Consider the following 21,322-nt stretch of genomic DNA (forward strand, 5'->3'; position numbering starts at 1 on the left):
GATGGAACCATGGAAGCGAAAGTGGATCATAGGGTGGGGGAGGGGGCGAAAATTCTGGGAGCCTTGAAGAATGTGTGGAAGTCGAGAACATTATCTCGGAAAGCAAAAATGGGTATGTTTGAAGGAATAGTGGTTCCAACAATGTTGTATGGTTGCGAGGCGTGGACTATGGATAGAGTTGTGCGCAGGAGGATTGATGTGCTGGAAATGAGATGTTTGAGGACAATGTGTGGTGTGAGGTGGTTTGATCGAGTAAGTAACGTAAGGGTAAGAGAGATGTGTGGAAATAAAAAGAGCATGGTTGAGAGAGCAGAAGAGGGTGTTTTGAAATGGTTTGGTCACATGGAGAGAATGAGTGAGGAAAGATTGACCAAGAGGATATACGTGTCGGAGGTGGAGGGAACGAGGAGAAGAGGGAGACCAAATTGGAGGTGGAAAGATGGAGTGAAAAAGATTTTGTGTGATCGGGGCCTGAACATGCAGGAGGGTGAAAGGAGGGCAAAGAATAGAGTGAATTGGAGCGATGTGGTATACCGGGGTTGACGTGCTGTCAGTGGATTGAATCAAGGCATGTGTATGGGGGTGGGTTGGGCCATTTCTTTTGTCTGTTTCCTTGCGCTACCTCACAAACGCGGGAGACAGCAACAAAGCAAAAAAAAAAAAAAAAAAAACAATTCACACTGTCCGCCTTTATTCATTCCCATCGCCACCTTGCCACACATGGAATAACATCCCCCTCCCCCCTCATGTGTGCGAGGTAGCGCTAGGAAAAGACAATAAAGGCCACATTCGTTCACACTCAGTCTCTAGCTGTCATGCAATAACGCCCGAAACCACAGCTCCCTTTCCGCATCCAGGCCCCACAGAACTTTACATGGTTTACCCCAGACACTTCACATGCCCTGATTCAATCCACTGACAGCACGTCGACCCCGGTATACCACATCGATCCAATTCACTCTATTCCTTGCACGCCTTTCACCCTCCTGCATGTTCAGGCCCCTGATCACACAAAATCTTTTTCACTCCATCTTTCCACCTCCAATTTGGTCTCCCACTTCTCCTTGTTCCCTCCACCTCCGACACATATATCCTCTTGGTCAATCTTTCCTCACTCATTCTCTCCATGTGACCAAACCACTTCAAAACACCCTCTTCTGCTCTCTCAACCACACTCTTTTTATTTCCACACATCTCTCTTACCCTTACATTACTCACTCGATCAAACCACCTCACACCACACATTGTCCTCAAACATCTCATTTCCAGCACCTCCACCCTCCTGCGCACAACTCTATCCATAGCCCACGCCTCGCAACCATACAACATTGTTGGAACCACTATTCCTTCAAACATACCCATTTTTGCTTTCCGAGATAATGTTCTCGACTTCCAAACATTCTTCAAGGCTCCCAGATTTTCGCCCCCTCCCCCACCCTATGATTCACTTCCGCTTCCATGGTTCCATCCACTGCCAGAGCCACTCCCAGATATCTAAAACACTTCACTTCCTCCAGTTTTTCTCCATTCAAACTCACCTCCCAATTGACTTGACCCTCAACCCTACTGTACCTAATAACCTTGCTCTTATTCACATTTACTCTTAACTTTCTTCTTCACACACTTTACCAAACTCAGTCACCAGCTTCTGTAGTTTCTCACATGAATCAGCCACCAGCGCTGTATCATCAGCGAACAACAACTGACTCACTTCCCAAGCTCTCTCATCCCCAACAGACTTCATGCTTGCCCCTCTTTCCAAAACTCTTGCATTTACCTCCCTAACAACCCCATCCATAAACAAATTAAACAACCATGGAGACATCACACACCCCTGCCGCAAACCTACATTCACTGAGAACCAATCACTTTCCTCTCTTCCTACACGTACACATGCCTTACATCCTCTATAAAAACTTTTCACTGCTTCTAACAACTTGCCTCCCACACCATATATTCTTAGTACCTTCCACAGAGCATCTCTATCAACTCTATCATATGCCTTCTCCAGATCCATAAATGCTACATACAAATCCATTTGCTTTTCTAAGTATTTCTCACATACATTCTTCAAAGCAAACACCTGATCCACACATCCTCTACCACTTCTGAAACCACACTGCTCTTCCCCGATCTGATGCTCTGTACATGCCTTCACTCTCTCAATCAATACCCTCCCATATAATTTACCAGGAATACTCAACAAACTTATACCTCTGTAATTTGAGCACTCACTCTTATCCCCTTTGCCTTTGTACAATGGCACTATGCACGCATTCCGCCAATCCTCAGGCACCTCACCATGAGTCATACATACATTAAATAACCTTACCAACCAGTCCACAATACAGTCACCCCCTTTTTTAATAAATTCCACTGCAATACCATCCAAACCTGCTGCCTTGCCGGCTTTCATCTTCCGCAAAGCTTTCACTACCTCTTCTCTGTTTACCAAATCATTTTCCCTAACCCTCTCACTTTGCACACCACCTCGACCAAAACACCCTATATCTGCCACTCTATCATCAAACACATTCAACAAACCTTCAAAATACTCACTCCATCTCCTTCTCACATCACCACTACTTGTTATCACCTCCCCATTTGCGCCCTTCACTGAAGTTCCCATTTGCTCCCTTGTCTTACGCACTTTATTTACCTCCTTCCAGAACATCTTTTTATTCTCTCTAAAATTTAATGATACTCTCTCACCCCAACTCTCATTTGCCCTTTTTTTCACCTCTTGCACCTTTCTCTTGACCTCCTGTCTCTTTCTTTTATACATCTCCCACTCAATTGCATTTTTCCCGGCAAAAATCGTCCAAATGCCTCTCTCTTCTCTTTCACTAATACTCTTACTTCTTCATCCCACCACTCACTACCCTTTCTAATCAACCCACCTCCCACTCTTCTCATGCCACAAGCATCTTTTGCGCAATCCATCACTGATTCCCTAAATACATCCCATTCCTCCCCCACTCCCCTTACTTCCATTGTTCTCACCTTTTTCCATTCTGTACTCAGTCTCTCCTGGTACTTCCTCACACAGGTCTCCTTCCCAAGCTCACTTACTCTCACCACCCTCTTCACCCCAACATTCACTCTTCTTTTCTGAAAACCCATACAAATCTTCACCTTAGCCTCCACAAGATAATGATCAGACATCCCTCCAGTTGCACCTCTCAGCACATTAACATCCAAAAGTCTCTCTTTCGCACGCCTGTCAATTAACACGTAATCCAATAACGCTCTCTGGCCATCTCTCCTACTTACATAAGTATACTTATGTATATCTCGCTTTTTATACCAGGTATTCCCAATGATCAGTCCTTTTTCAGCACATAAATCTACAAGCTCTTCACCATTTCCATTTACAACACTGAACACCCCATGTATACCAATTCTATCTATATACAATATAACATTTATGTCTCTTTCTCACTCTGCCTCTCCTTTTATGTATCTGCATGTATTGCTTAAATCAAATGTCTACTAGAGTCAATAAAACAAAATTCCTTGTATTTCTTATGGACTAAATGTCTAAAAATGTAATAAATCAGTTACTAAAAGGCAAAATCAATTCTCATAAATTTGTCACATACAACTGTCAGTTTCATATGAGTGCAAACTGGTTCTTTAAGTCCAATGTGTTGCAATCCAATTCTGATTACGTAAACTATTAGGTTCTCACTAGCTTATAATGACAATCATCAGGAAAAATCTTGATGATGCAAGAAATAACATGCCAATCTGGATTATATATATCTAATAAAACCTAGTATGTTTGAAGGTCAAGCACATGGCATCTGCAATATTACTCATACCAAAAAACATACTGTTATGATTAACAATATTCCTAATACCAAAAAAAAACTACTGTTGTGGTGATGGTTCCATCCTACCTAGTAACTTTTTCCTCAATTATTAACTTAGTTACGTTTCTTTTTCCATGCCTAGTTGACCAGTGCTGACATATCTAATGTATCTGTCTATCTACATCTCTGACACCTGTTCCAACTGGAACTCCCTCAAGAAAGTGTTTGGCCATGGCAAGTCTCCAGAACTAGTGAACTCCAGTGCTATTTCTTAGCCTTTATGCCCCACTCTTAACATGCAACTGGCAGAGGGCAACTCTAGCACAGTTTGGAGAGTGTTTGGAGAGTGTTTGCACAGAGTTTGGAGAGGCTCCTAACTAATATTCCTATTGACTCCACCTACCTAAAGCTTCAGCTTAAATGTTCCTATCAACTACTTCTATTTACTGCTCCTCCCCTTTTGCCAAACTACAGGGGCAGCACATAAGAGCTCATTGTGGAAAAATCTATGAGTTACAAAGAATGAGCTGTGTGAATTAAGTTTTGTCAAGTGTTATGTATGACATGGACAGATTGTGTGTTTGTGGACAGAGTGCCAATTGTCCATGTGTGGGTGAGTCAGAAAGAAAAGGCAGCTAACTGGGTCAGAGGAGTGCAACCTGACAGCCCCTGAAGTCCTGGCTCACTACACAGCTGTCACCAATCTTTCCTGATATATATAATCATGATATAATTCTCCTGATCCAATCTAACAGAGTACCATTCGGTTAAACTTTACCCAATGTTCTTTTCCCTCTATCTTTTTTCAACTGAGACAGCACAGGCAACTGAGAGCCCTAATCAGAGCCACCTTGGTTACACTATATGTACATGTACCCTAGCCTAAGCCTAGTCCCATTTTACTGACCAGCCCACAATGGATGATGAACAGCTTGTGTTGACTGTAGACTGACTATCACACCCTGGATTCAAACCTATGTGGGTTCAACATGTGTGGCCTGTAAATGCTATCATTTATTTTCCTGTGCTCTATTTAAGATTTGAAGGCAGTAATGAATCACAGTTATTTCTATTTTTCTGTGGTATTTGCTTCGTAATGGTATCCAATCCCAGCATTTCATCTTATGTAAAGACCACTCTGTTCCCTAGTCTACATTACACCTATCACAAGCATGGACAAGAAAGAATTTTGGGTAATTACTATAAATAATTTTCAAATGTTAAGTAATCATTTACATAGTTTACATAAATATAACATTCAAAAGCTGGAAAAGCCATATCTGAAAGATCAGTAATGTATCTATAATTCAAAAACTCTGAAATACAACTGCTGTTCAACTGTGAAATATGAATGCAGATTAAACTAAAGTAATTCAGAATGACACTTGGGTCTGATATACGCACTAATTTGGGAACACCTAATCTACGTATCAACCTTGGCATCAAAATGAATTTATTGTATTTTAAGGAATTTTATCATATCATCATTACACTTGTCGCTGTCTCCTGCGTTAGCAAGGTAGCGCAAGGAAACAGATGAAAGAATGGCCCAACCCACCCACTTACACGTGTATATACATAAACCCCCACACACGCACATATGCATACCTATACATTTCATTATCTACATATATACACGTACATATTCATACTTGCGGCCTTCATCCATTTCCCTCCCCACCCCACCACACATGAAATGACACCTCCCCTTTCCCCTGCGTGTGCGCAAGGTAGTCCTAGGAAAAGACAACGAAGGCCACATCTGTTCACACTCAGTCTCTAGCTGTCATGTAATAATGCACCGAAACCACATCTCCCTTTCCACATCCAGGCCCCACACAACTTTCCATGGTTTACCCCAGACGCTTCACATGACCTGGTTCAATCCATTGACAGCACGTTGACCCTGGTATACCACATCGTTCCAATTCACTCTATTCCTTGCACACCTTTCACCCTCCTGCATGTTCAGGCCCCAATCACTCAAAATCTTTTTCACTCCATCTTTCCACCTCCAATTTGGTCTCCCACTTCTCCTCGTTCCCTCCACCTCCGACACATATATCCTCTTTGTCAATCTTTCCTCACTCATTCTCTCCATGTGCCCAAACTATTTCAAAACACCCTCTTCTGCTCTCTCAACCACACTCTTTTTATTTCCACACATCTCTCTTACTCTTACATTACTTACTCGATCAAACCACCTCACACCACATATTGTCCTCAAACATCTCATTTCCAGCACATCCACCCTCCTGCGCACAACTCTTATCCATAGCCCACGCCTCGCAACCATACAACATTGTTGGAACCACTATTCCTTCAAATATACCCATTTTTGATTTCCGAGATAATGTTCTTGACTTCCAAACATTCTTCAAGGCTCCCAGAATTTTCGCCCCCTCCCCCACCCTATGATTCACTTCCGCTTCCATGGTTCCATCCGCTGCCAAATCCACTCCCAGATATCTAAAACACTTTACTTCCTCCAGTTTTTCTCCATTCAAACTTACCTCCCAATTGACTTGACCCTCAACCCTACTGTACCTAATAACCTTGCTCTTATTCACATTTACTCTTAACTTTCTTCTTTCACACACTTTACCAAACTCAGTCACCAGCTTCTGCAGTTTCTTACATGAATCAGCCACCAGCGCTGTATCATCAGCAAACAACAACTGACTCACTTCCCAAGCTCTCTCATCCACAACAGACTGCATACTTGCCCCTCTTTCCAAAACTCTTGCATTCACCTCCCTAACAACCCCATCCATAAACAAATTAAACAACCATGGAGACATCACACACCCCTGCCACAAACCTACATTCACTGAGAACCAATCACTTTCCTCTCTTCCTACACGTACACATGCCTTACATCCTCGATAAAAACTTTTCACTGCTTCTAACAACTTGCCTCCCACACCATATATTCTTAAAACCTTCCACAGAGCATCTCTATCAACTCTATCATATGCCTTCTCCAGATCCATAAATGCTACATACAAATCCATTTGTTTTTCTAAGTATTTCTCACATACATTCTTCAAAGCAAACACCTGATCCACACATCCTCTACCACTCCTGAAACCACACTGCTCTTCCCCAATCTGATGCTCTGTACACGCCTTCACCCTCTCAATCAATACCCTCCCATATAATTTACCAGGAATACTCAACAAACTTATACCTCTGTAATTTGAGCACTCACTCTTATCCCCTTTGCCTTTGTACAATGGCACTATGCAAGCATTCCGCCAATCCTCGGGCACCTCACCATGAATCATACATACATTAAATAAGCTTACCAACCAGTCAACAATACAGTCACCCCCTTTTTTAATAAACTCCACTGCAATACCATCCAAACCTGCTGCTTTGTCTGCTTTCATCTTCCATAAAGCTTTTACTACCTCTTCTCTATTTACCAAATCATTTTCCCTAACCCTCTCACTTTGCACACCACCTCGACCAAAACACCCTATATCTGCCACTCTATCATCAAACACATTCAACAAACCTTCAAAATACTCACTCCATCTCCTTCTCACATCACCACTACCTGTTATCACCTCCCCATTAGCCCCCTTCACTGAAGTTCCCATTTGCTCCCTTGTCTTACACACTTTATTTACCTCCTTCCAAAACATCTTTTTATTCTCCCTGAAATTTAATGATACTCTCTCACCCCAACTCTCATTTGCCCTCTTTTTCACCTCTTGCACATTTCTCTTGACCTCCTGCCTCTTTCTTTTATACCTCTCCCACTCATTTGCATTTTTTCCCTGCAAAAATCGTTCAAATGCCTCTCTCTTCTCTTTCACTAATAATCTTACTTCTTCATCCCACCACTCACTACCCTTTCTAATCAACCCACCTCCCACGCTTCTCATGCCACAAGCATCTTTTGCGCAAGCCATCACTGCTTCCCTATATACATCCCATTCCTCCCCCACTTCCCTTACCTCCTTTGTTCTCACCTTTTTCCATTCTGTACTCAGTCTCTCCTGGTACTTCCTCACACAAGTCTCCTTCCCAAGCTCACTTACTCTCACCACTCTCTTCACCCCAACATTCTCTCTTCTTTTCTGAAAACCCCCACAAATCTTCACCTTCGCCTCCACAAGATAATGATCAGACATCCTTCCAATTGCACCTCTCAGCACATTAACATCCAAAAGTCTCTCTCGTGCGTCTATCAATTAACACATAATCCAATAACGCTCTCTGGCCATCTCTCCTACTTACATACGTATACTTATGTATATCTCGCTTTTTAAACCAGGTATTCCCAATCACCAGTCCTTTTTCAGCACATAAATCTACAAGCTCTTCACCATTTCCATTTACAACACTGAACACTCCATGTATACCAATTATTCCCTCAACTGCCACATTACTCACCTTTGCATTCAAATCACCCATCACTATAACCCGGTCTTGTGCATCAAAACCACTAACACACTCATTCAGCTGCTCCCAAAACACTTGTCTCTCATGATCTTTCTTCTCCTAATATTGGTAATTGTTTTCAACGTGCTTATATGCACAATTTATGCAAGTTTTATGGCTTCTCCTCTTTGGTCTTCTTCAAGAAACTTACTGGTTTGCATGGTCAATTCTGGTCTGACTGAAGCCACCATGGTAGGATCATTCTAAAAATCCAAGCATCTCTTGCTATTTAGTAACATCTATAGAGGTGAGACAAGTTGTCACAAACCCCTGAACTCTTTATAGCCCATAAGAGATGAGATAATGTGTACAATAAACATTACCACATAAAAGAAACAATCAAACAGACATGCGTAATGCTCACATTCAGTGCTGGCCATTGAAGCACATCTACAGGGTATTTTTGTGGTTTTAAGAGCAAAATAACTGTATTGGACTGGAAACTACTGGGTTATCCAACCAACACCTGCCGACACATGAAATTTTGAAACGAAGGATAATCATATGAATGCTGATAAGGTTATTCCTCATGAGAGAACTTAGTAATGGTGAAATTATTTGGTGCAAACAAACTGGTAACTAATAAACAATCCCAAATGAAAGATAAAATTGTAATTTTCAGCTGAAATTCTATTCAGCTCTCCGGAGTGAAATGATAACTCAGAATGTGTGGATGGTGACAACCTTGTAAAGGTTTTATTGTACTCATTCACTGACTCCATCCTTGTGGATTACACAAAACCCTTTGAAACACTGTTCCATACCGATTAAAGAACCTGACTCCATCATTGTGGATTACACAAAACCCTTTGCAACACTGTTCCATACCGATGAAAGCACTTCATTTTCATGTCTACAAATTTTATGCACTTCTGTATAACAACCATGTTTCTCTCTCATTCAGGGGTTAGATATTTTCCTATTATTTCTTCCCCTACCACATATTCAATATCAAGCACTGTATGATCACTATTCCTAAGTATTTCTTCCACTTCCTGGCAATGGCATATCAAGTATTGTATGATAACTGTTCCTGAGAGTGTTTCTTCCACCTCCTGGCTATGGTAAAGAGATCATTTTTACAAAGACTGGGTCTTCTACTTCCAGGGTATTGCACTGTATGATTGCTATTCCTAAGACTGGGTCTTCTACTTCCAGGATGCTGCACACAAAAATGAAATGCAGTATCAGTTGTGCATCTCCCATCTTACTAAGGTGCTCATGGTGACAGGTAGTACTTAAAGTTTACTTATCTACAATGAAAGAATTTTTATTATTTTTTTTTTTATTATACTTTGTCGCTGTCTCCCGCGTTTGCGAGGTAGCGCAAGGAAACAGACGAAAGAAATGGCCCAACCCCGCCCCATACACATGTATATACGTACGTCCACACACGCAAATATACATACCTACACAGCTTTCCATGGTTTACCCCAGACGCTTCACATGCCTTGATTCAATCCACTGACAGCACGTCAACCCCGGTATACCACATCGCTCCAATTCACTCTATTCCTTGCCCTCCTTTCACCCTCCTCCATGTTCAGGCCCCGATCACTCAAAATCTTTTTCACTCCATCTTTCCACCTCCAATTTGGTCTCCCTCTTCTCCTCGTTCCCTCCACCTCCGACACATATATCCTCTTGGTCAATCTTTCCTCACTCATTCTCTCCATGTGTCCAAACCACTTCAAAACACCCTCTTCTGCTCTCTCAACCACGCTCTTTTTATTTCCACACATCTCTCTTACCCTTACGTTACTCACTCGATCAAACCACCTTACACCACACATTGTCCTCAAACATCTCATTTCCAGCACCTCCATCCTCCTGCGCACAACTCTATCCATAGCCCACGCCTTGCAACCATACAACATTGTTGGAACCACTATTCCTTCAAACATACCCATTTTTGCTTTCCGAGATAATGTTCTCGACTTCCACACATTCTTCAAGGCCCCCAGAATTTTCGCCCCCTCCCCCACCCTATGATCCACTTCCGCTTCCATGGTTCCATCCGCTGCCAGATCCACTCCCAGATATCTAAAACACTTCACTTCCTCCAGTTTTTCTCCATTCAAACTCACCTCCCAATTGACTTGACCCTCAACCCTACTGTACCTAATAACCTTGCTCTTATTCACATTTACTCTTAACTTTCTTCTTCCACACACTTTACCAAACTCAGTCACCAGCTTCTGCAGTTTCTCACATGAATCAGCCACCAGCGCTGTATCATCAGCGAACAACAACTGACTCACTTCCCAAGCTCTCTCATCCCCAACAGACTTCATACTTGCCCCTCTTTCCAAAACTCTTGCATTTACCTCCCTAACAACCCCATCCATAAACAAATTAAACAACCATGGAGACATCACACACCCCTGCCGCAAACCTACATTCACTGAGAACCAATCACTTTCCTCTCTTCCTACACGTACACATGCCTTACATCCTCGATAAAAACTTTTCACTGCTTCTAACAACTTTCCTCCCACACCATATATTCTTAATACCTTCCACAGAGCATCTCTATCAACTCTATCATATGCCTTCTCCAGATCCATAAATGCTACATACTAATCCATTTGCTTTTCTAAGTATTTCTCACATACATTCTTCAAAGCAAACACCTGATCCACACATCCTCTACCACTTCTGAAACCACACTGCTCTTCCCCAATCTGATGCTCTGTACATGCCTTCACCCTCTCAATCAATACCCTCCCATATAATTTACCAGGAATACTCAACAAACTTATACCTCTGTAATTTGAGCACTCACTCTTATCCCCTTTGCCTTTGTACAATGGCACTATGCACGCATTCCGCCAATCCTCAGGCACCTCACCATGAGTCATACATACATTAAATAACCTTACCAACCAGTCAACAATACAGTCACCCCCTTTTTTAATAAATTCCACTGCAATACCATCCAAACCTGCTGCCTTGCCGGCTTTCATCTTCCGCAAAGCTTTCACTACCTCTTCTCTGTTTACCAAATCATTTTCCCTAACCCTCTCACTTTGCACACCACCTCGACCAAAACACCCTATATCTGCCACTCTATCATCAAACACATTCAACAAACCTTCAAAATACTCACTCCATCTCCTTCTCACATCACCACTACTTGATATTACCTCCCCATTTGCGCCCTTCACTGAAGTTCCCATTTGCTCCCTTGTCTTACGCACTTTATTTACCTCCTTCCAGAACATCTTTTTATTCTCCCTAAAATGTAATGATACTCTCTCACCCCAACTCTCATTTGCCCTTTTTTTCACCTCTTGCACCTTTCTCTTGACCTCCTGTCTCTTTCTTTTGTACATCTCCCACTCAATTGCATTTTTTCCCTGCAAAAATCGTCCAAATGCCTCTCTCTTCTCTTTCACTAATACTCTTACTTCTTCATCCTACCACTCACTACCCTTTCTAATCAACCCACCTCCCACTCTTCTCATGCCACAAGCATCTTTTGCGCAATCCATCACTGATTCCCTAAATACATCCCATTCCTCCCCCACTCCCCTTACTTCCATTGTTCTCACCTTTTTCCATTCTGTACTCAGTCTCTCCTGGTACTTCCTCACACAGGTCTCCTTCCCAAGCTCACTTACTCTCACCGCCCTCTTCACCCCAACATTCACTCTTCTTTTCTGAAAACCCATACAAATCTTCACCTTGGCCTCCACAAGATAATGATCAGACATCCCTCCAGTTGCACCTCTCAGCACATTAACATCCAAAAGTCTCTCTTTTGCATGCCTGTCAATTAACACGTAATCCAATAACGCTCTCTGGCCATCTCTCCTACTTACATAAGTATACTTATGTATATCTCGCTTTTTAAACCAGGTATTCCCAATGATCAGTCCTTTTTCAGCACATAAATCTACAAGCTCTTCACCATTTCCATTTACAACACTGAACACCCCATGTATACCAATTATTCCCTCAACTGCCACATTACTCACCTTTGCATTCAAATCACCCATCACTATAACCCGGTCTCGTGCATCAATTTGTCTCCACAATAAAAAGAGTGTGGTTGTGAGAGCAGAAGAGGGTGTTTTGAAACGGTTTGGCCACATGGAGAGAATGAGTGAGGAAAGATTGACAAAGAGGACATATGTATCAGAGGTGGAGGGAACAAGTCGAAGTGGGAGACCAAACTGGAGGTGGAAGGATAGAATGAAAAAGATTTTGAGCGATCGGGGCCTGAACATGCACGAGGGTGAAAAGCATGCAAAGAATAGAGTGAATTGAAACAAATTGGTAAACCGGGGTCAAAGTGCTGTCAATGGATTGAACCAGGGCATCTGAAGCGTCTGGGGTAAACCATGGAAAGTTTTGTGGGGCCTGGAGGTGGAAAGGGAGCTATGGTTTGGTGTTTTCCTGGCACTACCAAGGATAGTGATGGGCAAGGATGAAGGCAAGCACATATGTATATATACATGTGTATATATATATATGTCCATGTATGGGCATTCATGTATATACATGTGTATGTGGGTGGATGGGCCATTCTTCGTCTGTTTCTTGGCATCATAAGAACATGAGTAATGGGGATACCTACCTGGCAACATTTGAGGAGATGAGAAGCTCAACTAGAGGGCCTCGGGAGAACAGCAACTGTAAGGGAAGATGATATGAGAATTACTCCTCTTTTAAATTATTGTGAACGACACATGAAAAAGTAAGTAATGGGTTTAGATACTTTTCTATTTGAACTGTAAGCAACTTCAGTCTTGACCATTATTTTCACATCAAACTGCACATACAGAATGGTTAATATAAATAAATGTTTGTGTGTAATGCATGAGTACAAGTAGGATGAGAGGAGAGCGAATTGTTCCAAGTGAAGGTTGGTCTGCAGAAGGGGTGTGTAATGTCACCATGGTTATTGATTTATGGATGGTGTTGTGAGGGAGGCAAATGTGAAAGTCTTAGAGGGGTGAGGATGCAGTCTAGGGAATGAGAGGGCTTGGAAAGTGAGTTAATTGCTGTTTGCTAATGATACAACAATGGTGGCAGATTCAAGTATGAAACTGCAAAAGTTAATGACTGAGTTAGGAAGGATGGGTGAGAGGAAGTTGAGAGTATATGTGTATATAAGCAAGCTTATTTGGTTCAGCAGAGACGAGGGACAGGTTAGCTGTGGTGTGTTTGATCAGAGAAAATTTAGAAAAAGTGAAATGTTTTAGATAGTTGGGAGTGTACATGGCAGCAAATGGGTCCATAGAAGTGGAAGAGAGTCACTTGGTGGGTAAGGGGATAAAGGCTCTGGGAGCACTAGAGAATGTGAGGAAAGAGAGATCGTTATCTGGGAGAGCTATCTACTCTTTTAACAAGTTTTTAGCTTAATTTTCAAACTGTCTTCTGGTTGCTCTACCCCTATATCTCTCGAACTGTTCACTGTCCATGTCTTTGATCCACTCAAAAAAATTAAAGGCTGTAATCAGGTCACTCCTCACTCTTCCAAATTGGGAATAACTAAAGCCTTTAGGTGAATGTGGGTAAGTGTGAATTATATATCAAAGAGTGAGAACGTGGAGTGATTAAAGATTTTAGAAATATCAATGGAGAGCTAAATTCTATGCATAAAAAAAATATTTCTACTCTGCATGAAACTGAGAAAGTACTATATGGCTGGCCTTACACTCCCAGTCAATTCTAATTTCACAGTGAAAAACTTTTGTTCAACATTGCCATTAAGGTGCTCATGACAGTGTGTGCTTATCTTCAGTTTAATACTAAAGCAGCACAGTCACCTACTTTCTCCTACATACCTTAGGAGCAAGATCCAGATTAAATTTTCTTGATAGATTCATCATTCTCTCTTGAGACCATTTTTCTTCAACCTCTTCTTTAGGAACACTGTCTTTGGCTTTGGGTTCTGCGTCCTTTTTCTCATTTGAACCTACACCTGGGTCATCTGCACCACTAGTCTGGCTGTCACTACTTGCACTTGGTGGTGTCACCTTTTCTTTGTCAGAGGAAGATTCCGGTGGTTTGTCATTCACAGAACTCGATGTACTTGCGGACAGACAGGGTTCTATCACTTTTCTGAAAAGAATAACATTGTCTAAAAGTCAACAAATAAATACTAGCATAATAGACTAATTATCAATCATAAATGCAGGATGACAGACATCAAAAAATATGGTAATGCTCAAAAATGAAATGCTGAAAGGTATGGATGAATGAGGTGTGACAAGAGATGAAAAGTTCAAGTATGAGTCAAATGTCTAGAAGATTACAGACCTGCATACATATTCTTATATGACGCTGTTCTCTGTCGTGGTAATAAAACACGGATATATCCTGGGAATACATGCCTGGGAAATATTCAGCATAGGCCATTCTGCTATGAATGTGAGACTGTCTACACTATGTAAACAAAAATTCACAGAAATAAAGCTGTGGCTCACTACTGCTGAACAGCACCATGAAAGTATCACATCTCATATCACTGGACTGGGAAAAGATCAAAATTCAAAGTAAAGTTGATGCTGAATGTGTATTGCTATCGCATCATCATAAAGTTGAAAAATTGTAAGTCAGGGGACATCTGTACCTGGTATTACTGTAACATCAACTCTCTCTTAGAAACCCCACATTACAGGAATAGCTAAGTCTGCCTCTAAGAAACTGGGTGTCCTGTTTTAATGTCGAAACTTCTTTTCTACTGAACAGTTGCTCCATCTTTAAAAGGGATTGACTCATCTTTGTATGGAGTACTGCTCTCACATTTGGAATGGTTCTAGCTCTGGATCCTTACTTGACAGACTTGTCGAAAGTGGTCTAGCTTATAACTGTCTTAGGCTAACTTCCAAACCCTCTGCCCTATGCTGCAATGTTAGTTCACTCTCCCTCTTCTACAGGTATTACTTAAGTTTTTGCTCCTAAGAGCTGGCTGCTTGTATGCCCCCACCACCAGTGAGACCTCCCAATACTAGGCAAGCTGTTGTGTCACATGATTACTGCGTGGCCATTGGTAACTAAACAGCGGGCAGTTTTGATACCTGTTTCTTTCCCTACATGTCAAAGCTTTGGAACTCTACCTTCTCATGTCTTTCCCAATAACTATGGCCTGGCATATTTCACAAGACAAGTCTTTCATGTCCTCCAAAATTCATAAATACTTTTCCTTGTCTTTTCTTTTTCCATTTCACAATTCTCTATATATCTCAATTAAGGCCCAGCCTTGATGGGGACTTTTGTCCATGACTGGTGCCTTTAACAAAAAAAAGATATTTTACCCTTTATTAATCTATCAGGTAAGGAATGGGGAAATGGCACTCATGATGAACACAGGAAGATAAGTGATCTAACTTCAGAAGATGTCAAGAGTGATAACATCAGATGCCTAACAAAATAAAGGTGTAGGCTGGTGAAAATGAGATGAAAACATTTTTCATATTTTGTTGTTTAAGATGACTCGAAGATATGTCAGTCCTCACTTATGGAACATGCCATGCCAGTTTGACTTTGGAGTAAGCTTTCTGGGGGTCAAATGTTGTGACTAGCCTCTCTCCTTCTTCCAAATCACAGGTTCCTAAAAATGGGGAAAATAAATCACATCAAAAAGGAATTCTTACAATGACTTCCATGTTTTTAGAAACATCCTAAATGACATTCTCCTCTGAACTCCTCACAGCAAATAAATCGAGTAGTATCTTTCATTCGACTCGTCATCCCTACCTTCTGTACTTCAACTGGTCCCCTTCTATAAAATCACCCACTTCTTTACCTAACTGATTTCTCTCTAAATATACCCTCACCTAAAGATTCTTGTTGTTTTCTCAACCAGTAACTTTCCAGTAACTCTCCTTCTTAGTCTTGCCTACTATTTCTCATAAAACAACGTGTAGATTCTAAAAGTTTCTGAATCACAAAAATTCAAATGGTTTTGAACATCAATTTCCCACAATTGCTTGTAGATTTATGTGCTGAAAAAGGACTGGTGATTGGGAATACCTGGTTTAAAAAGCAAGATATACATAAGTATACGTATGTAAGTAGGAGAGATGGCCAGAGAGCGTTATTGGATTACGTGTTAATTGATAGACGCACGAAAGAGAGACTTTTGGATGTTAATGTGCTGACAGGTGCAACTGGAGGGATGTCTGATCATTATCTTGTGGAGGCAAAGGTGAAGATCTGTGGGGGTTTTCAGAAAAGAAGAGAGAATGTTGGGGTGAAGAGAGTGGTGAGAGTAAGTGAGCTTGGGAAGGAGACTTGTGTGAGGAAGTACCACGAGCGACTGAGTACAGAATGGAAAAAGGTGAGTGGGGGAGGAATGAGGTGTATTTAGAGAAGCAGTGATGGCTTGCACAAAAGATGCTTGTGGCATAAGAAGCGTGGGAGGAGGGTTGATTAGAAAAGGTAGTGAGTGGTGGGATGAAGAAGTAAGATTATTAGTGAAAGAGAAGACAGAGGCATTTGGATGATTTTTGCAGGGAAAAAATGCAAATGAGTGGGAGAGGTATAAAAGAAAGAGGCAGGAGGTCAAGAGAAATGTGCAAGAGGTGAAAAAGAGGGCAAATGAAAGTTGGGGTGAGAGAGTATCATTAAATTTCAGGGAGAATAAAAAGATGTTTTGGAAGGAGGTAAATAAAGTGCATAAGACAAGGGAGCAAATAGGAACTTCAGTAAAGGGGGCTAATGGGGAGGTGATAACAAGTAGTGGTGATGTGAGAAGGAGATGGAGTGAGTATTTTGAAGGTTTGTTGAATGTGTTTGATGATAGAGTGGCAGATATTGGGTGTTTTGGTCGAGGTGGTGTGCAAAGTGAGAGGGTTAGGGAAAATGATTTGGTAAACAGAGAAGAGGTAGTAAAAGATTTGCGGAAGATGAAAGCCGGCAAGGCAGCAGGTTTGGATGGTATTGCAGTGGAATCTATCAAAAAAGGGGGTGACTGTATTGTTGACTGGTTGGTAAGGTTATTTAATGTATGTATGATTCATGGTGAGGTGCCTGAGGATTGGCGGAATGCATGCATAGTGCCATTGTACAAAGGCATAGCGGATAAGAGTGAGTGCTCAAATTACAGAGGTATAAGTTTGTTGAGTATTCCTGGTAAATTACATGGGAGGGTATTGATTGAGAGGGTGAAGGCATGTACAGAGCATCAGACTGGGGAAGAGCAGTGTGGTTTCAGAAGTGGTAGAGGATGTGTGGATCAGGTGTTTGCTTTGAAGAATGTATGTGAGAAATACTTAGAAAAGCAAATGGATTTGTATGTAGCATTAATGGATCTGGAGAAGGTATATGATAGAGTTGATAGAGATGCTCTGTGGAAGGTACTAAGAATATATTTGTGTGGGAGGCAAGTTGTTAGAAGCAGTGAAAACTTTTTATCGAGGATGTAAGGCATGTGTACGTGTAGGAAGAGAGGAAAGTGATTGGTTCTCAGTGAATGTAGGTTTGCGGCAGGGGTGTGTGATGTCTCCATGGTTGTTTAATTTGTTTATGGATGGGGTTGTTAGGGAGGTGAATGCAAGAGTTTTGGAAAGAGGGGCAAATATGAAGTCTGTTAGGGATGAGAGAGCTTGGGAAGTGAGTCAGTTGTTGTTCGCTGATGATACAGCGCTGGTGGCTGATTCATGTGAGAAACTGCAGAAGCTGGTGACTGAGTTTGGTAAAGTGTGTGAAAGAAGAAAGTTAAGAGTAAATGTGAATAAGAGTAAGGTTATTAGGTACAGTACGGTTGAGGGTCAAGTTAATTGGGAGGTAAGTTTGAATTTAGAAAAACTGGAGGAAGTAAAGTGTTTTAGATATGTGGGAGTGGATCTGACAGCGGATGGAACCATGCAAGCAGAAGTGAATCATAGGGTGGGGGAGGGGGCGAAAATTCTGGGAGCCTTGAAGAATGTGTGGAAGTCAAGAACATTATCTCGGAAAGCAAAAATGGGTATGTTTGAAGGAATAGTGGTTCCAACAATGTTGTATAGTTGCGAGGCGTGGGCTATGGATAGAGTTGTGCGCAGGAGGGTGGATGTGCTGGAAATGAGATGTTTGAGGACAATGTGTGGTGTGAGGTGGTTTGATCAAGTAAGTAATGTAAGGGTAAGAGAGATGTGTGGAAATAAAAAGAGTGTGGTTGAGAGAGCAGAAGAGGGCGTTTTGAAATAGTTTGGGCACATGGAGAGAATGAGTGAGGAAAGATTGACAAAGAGGATATATGTGTCGGAGGTGGAGGGAACGAGCAGAAGTGGGACACCAAATTGGAGGTGGAGAGATGGAGTGAAAAAGATTTTGAGTGACTGGGACCTGAACATGCAGGAGGGTGAAAGGCGGGCAAGGAATTGAGTGAATTGGATCGATGTGGTATACCGGGGTAGACATGCTGTTAATGGATTGAATCAGGGCATGTGAAGCATCTGGGGTAAACCATGGGAAGTTGTGTGGGGCCTGGATGTGGAAAGGGAGCTGTGGTTTCGGGTATTATTACATGACAGCTACAGACTGAGTGTGAACGAATGGGGCCTTTGTTGTCTTTTCCTAGCGCTACCTCGCACACATGAGGGGGGGAGGGGGATGTTATTCCATGTGTGGCGAGGTGGCAATATAAATGAATAAAGGCAGTGTGAATTGTGTGCATATGTATATATGTATGTGTCTGTGTGTATATATATGTGTACTGTGAGATGTATGGGTATGTATATTTGCGTGTGTGGACGTGTATGTATATACATGTGTATGGGGGTGGGTTGGGCCATTTCTTTCGTCTGTTTCCTTGTGCTACCTCGCAAATGTGGGAGACAGTGACAAAGTAAAATAAATAAATAAAATACAATTTCCCAGGAATACTCAACAAATTTATACCTCTGTAATTTGAGCACTCACCTTTATCCCCTTTGCCTATGTACAATGGCACTATGCAGGCATTCCACCAATCCTCAGGCACCTCACCATGAGTCATACATACATTAACTATACATACCAACCAGTCAGCAACACAGTCACCCCCTCTTTCAATAAATTCCACTGCAATACCATCCAAAACCACTGTCTTGCCGGCTTTCATCTTCCGCAAAGCTTCCACTTCCTCTTCTCTGTTTACCAAATCATTCTCCCTAACCCTCTCACTTCGCACATGAATGTGGCCTTTTTTGGTCTGCTTAACTGGTGCTACCTCGCTGATGCAGGGGGGTGGTGATGCTGTTTCCTGTGGGGTGGCACAGGTAATTGAAGAAAGCAAGCAAGTATTAATATGCAACTGTGTATATATATATGTATAAGTGTGTATGTACATGTGCATGTATGGGTGTCTATGTATATATGTGTATATGAGTGGATGGGCCATTATTTGTCTGTTTCCCGCATCAGTGGGAAACAGCAATTAAATATAACAAATAAACATATATAAATATTAATAATTAACACAGACTAAAAAGAGCTAGAAAATCAAAAAATAAAATATCAAAGCCTAAAATAAATGAACTTGGAGAAACTAACAAACAGCCATGTCAAACATAGAAATCCAAGACCTGAAATTATCACCCAGTGCACTGAAAGAGGTACATAAAAAAGGACATGGAAAAGCAACAAATTAAGTACAACAGTCATATCTATCTATCTGCGTGTATATCTCTGATGACCTTTCTTTTTGGAAACTCCCTCAAGGGGATGGCCATAGCATAACTCTCCTCACCCTAATAGACCACCCTAATATTCCTACCAACTACAACTACCTAACATCTCTGCCTGATCTTCCAGCCTACTACTTCTATGTAAAGCTCCCACCTAATTCTATCTACTACTTCTACTTAATATTAACGTTAATTTGCTGAGAGGTGCAACTGGAGGGATGTCTCATCATTATCTTGTGGAGGCTAAGGTGAAGATTTGTATGGGTTTTCAGAAAAGAAGAGTGAATGTTGGGGTGAAGAGGGTGGTGAGAGTAAGTGAGCTTGGGAAGGAGACTTGTGTGAGGAAGTACCAGGAGAGACTGAGTACAGAATGGAAAAAGGTGAGAACAATGGAAGTAAGGGGAGTGGGGGAGGAATGGGATGTATTTAGGGAATCAGTGATGGATTGTGCAAAAGATGCTTGTGGCATGAGAAGCGTGGGAGGTGGGTTGATTAGAAAGGGTAGTGAGTGGTGGGATGAAGAAGTAAGATTATTAGTGAAAGAGAAGAGAGAGGCATTTGGACGATTTTTGCAGGGAAAAAATGCAATTGAGTGGGAGATGTATAAAAGAAAGAGACAGGAGGTCAAGAGAAAGGTGCAAGAGGTGAAAAAGAGGGCAAATGAGAGTTGGGGTGAGAGATTATCATTACATTTTAGGGAGAATAAAAAGATGTTCTGGAAGGAGGTAAATAAAGTGCGTAAGACAAAGGAGCAAATGGGAACTTCAGTGAAGGGCGCTAATGGGGAGGTGAAAACAAGTAGTGGTGACGTGAGAAGGAGATGGAGTGAGTATTTTGAAAGTTTGTTGAATGTGTTTGATGATAGAGTGACAGATATAGGGTGTTTTGGTCTAGGTGCCGTGCAAAGTGAGAGGGTTAGGGAAAATGATTTGGTAAACAGAGAAGAGGTAGTAAAAGCTTTGTGGAAGATGAAAGCCGGCAAGGCAGCAGGTTTGAATGGTATTGCAGTGGAATTTATTAAAAAAGGGGGTGACTGTATTGTTGAATGGTTGGTAAGGTTATTTAATGTATGTATGATTCATGGTGAGGTGCCTGAGGAGTGGCGGAATGCTTGCATAGTGCCATTGTACAAAGGCAAAGGGGATAAGAGTGAGTGCTCAAATTACAGAGGTATAAGTTTGTTGAGTATTCCTGGTAAATTATATGGGAGGGTATTGATTGAGAGGGTGAAGGCATGTACAGAGCATAAGATTGGGGAAGAGCAGTGTGGTTTCAGAAGTGGTAGAGGATGTGTGGATCAGGTGTTTGCTTTGAAGAATGTATGTGAGAAATACTTAGAAAAACAAATGGATTTGTATGTAGCATTTATGGATCTGGAGAAAGCATATGATAGAGTTGATAGAGATGCTCTGTGCAAGGTATTAAGAATATATGGTGTGGGAGGCAAGTTGT

General features: G+C 41.6%; 2 protein-coding genes across 32 annotated transcripts in view; one reads left to right on the plus strand and one right to left on the minus strand.

Moving 5' to 3' along the window:
* Window positions 1–21,322, plus strand: part of LOC139762982 (negative elongation factor D-like) — a 303,098-nt gene that overhangs the window by 37,358 nt on the left and 244,418 nt on the right. The gene's annotated exons all lie outside the window — the stretch shown is intronic.
* Window positions 12,771–17,144, minus strand: LOC139762989 (uncharacterized). Its single transcript, XM_071688540.1, has 3 exons — window positions 15,737–17,144; window positions 14,063–14,339; window positions 12,771–12,905 (listed from the first exon to the last, which is right to left on the minus strand). Exons 1-3 carry the CDS (start codon window positions 15,745–15,747, stop codon window positions 12,846–12,848), a joined length of 348 nt encoding a protein of 115 aa, XP_071544641.1. The 5' UTR covers window positions 15,748–17,144; the 3' UTR covers window positions 12,771–12,845.

This window comes from Panulirus ornatus, chromosome 45 (genome assembly GCF_036320965.1).
Source record: "Panulirus ornatus isolate Po-2019 chromosome 45, ASM3632096v1, whole genome shotgun sequence".
Taxonomy (NCBI): domain Eukaryota; kingdom Metazoa; phylum Arthropoda; class Malacostraca; order Decapoda; family Palinuridae; genus Panulirus; species Panulirus ornatus.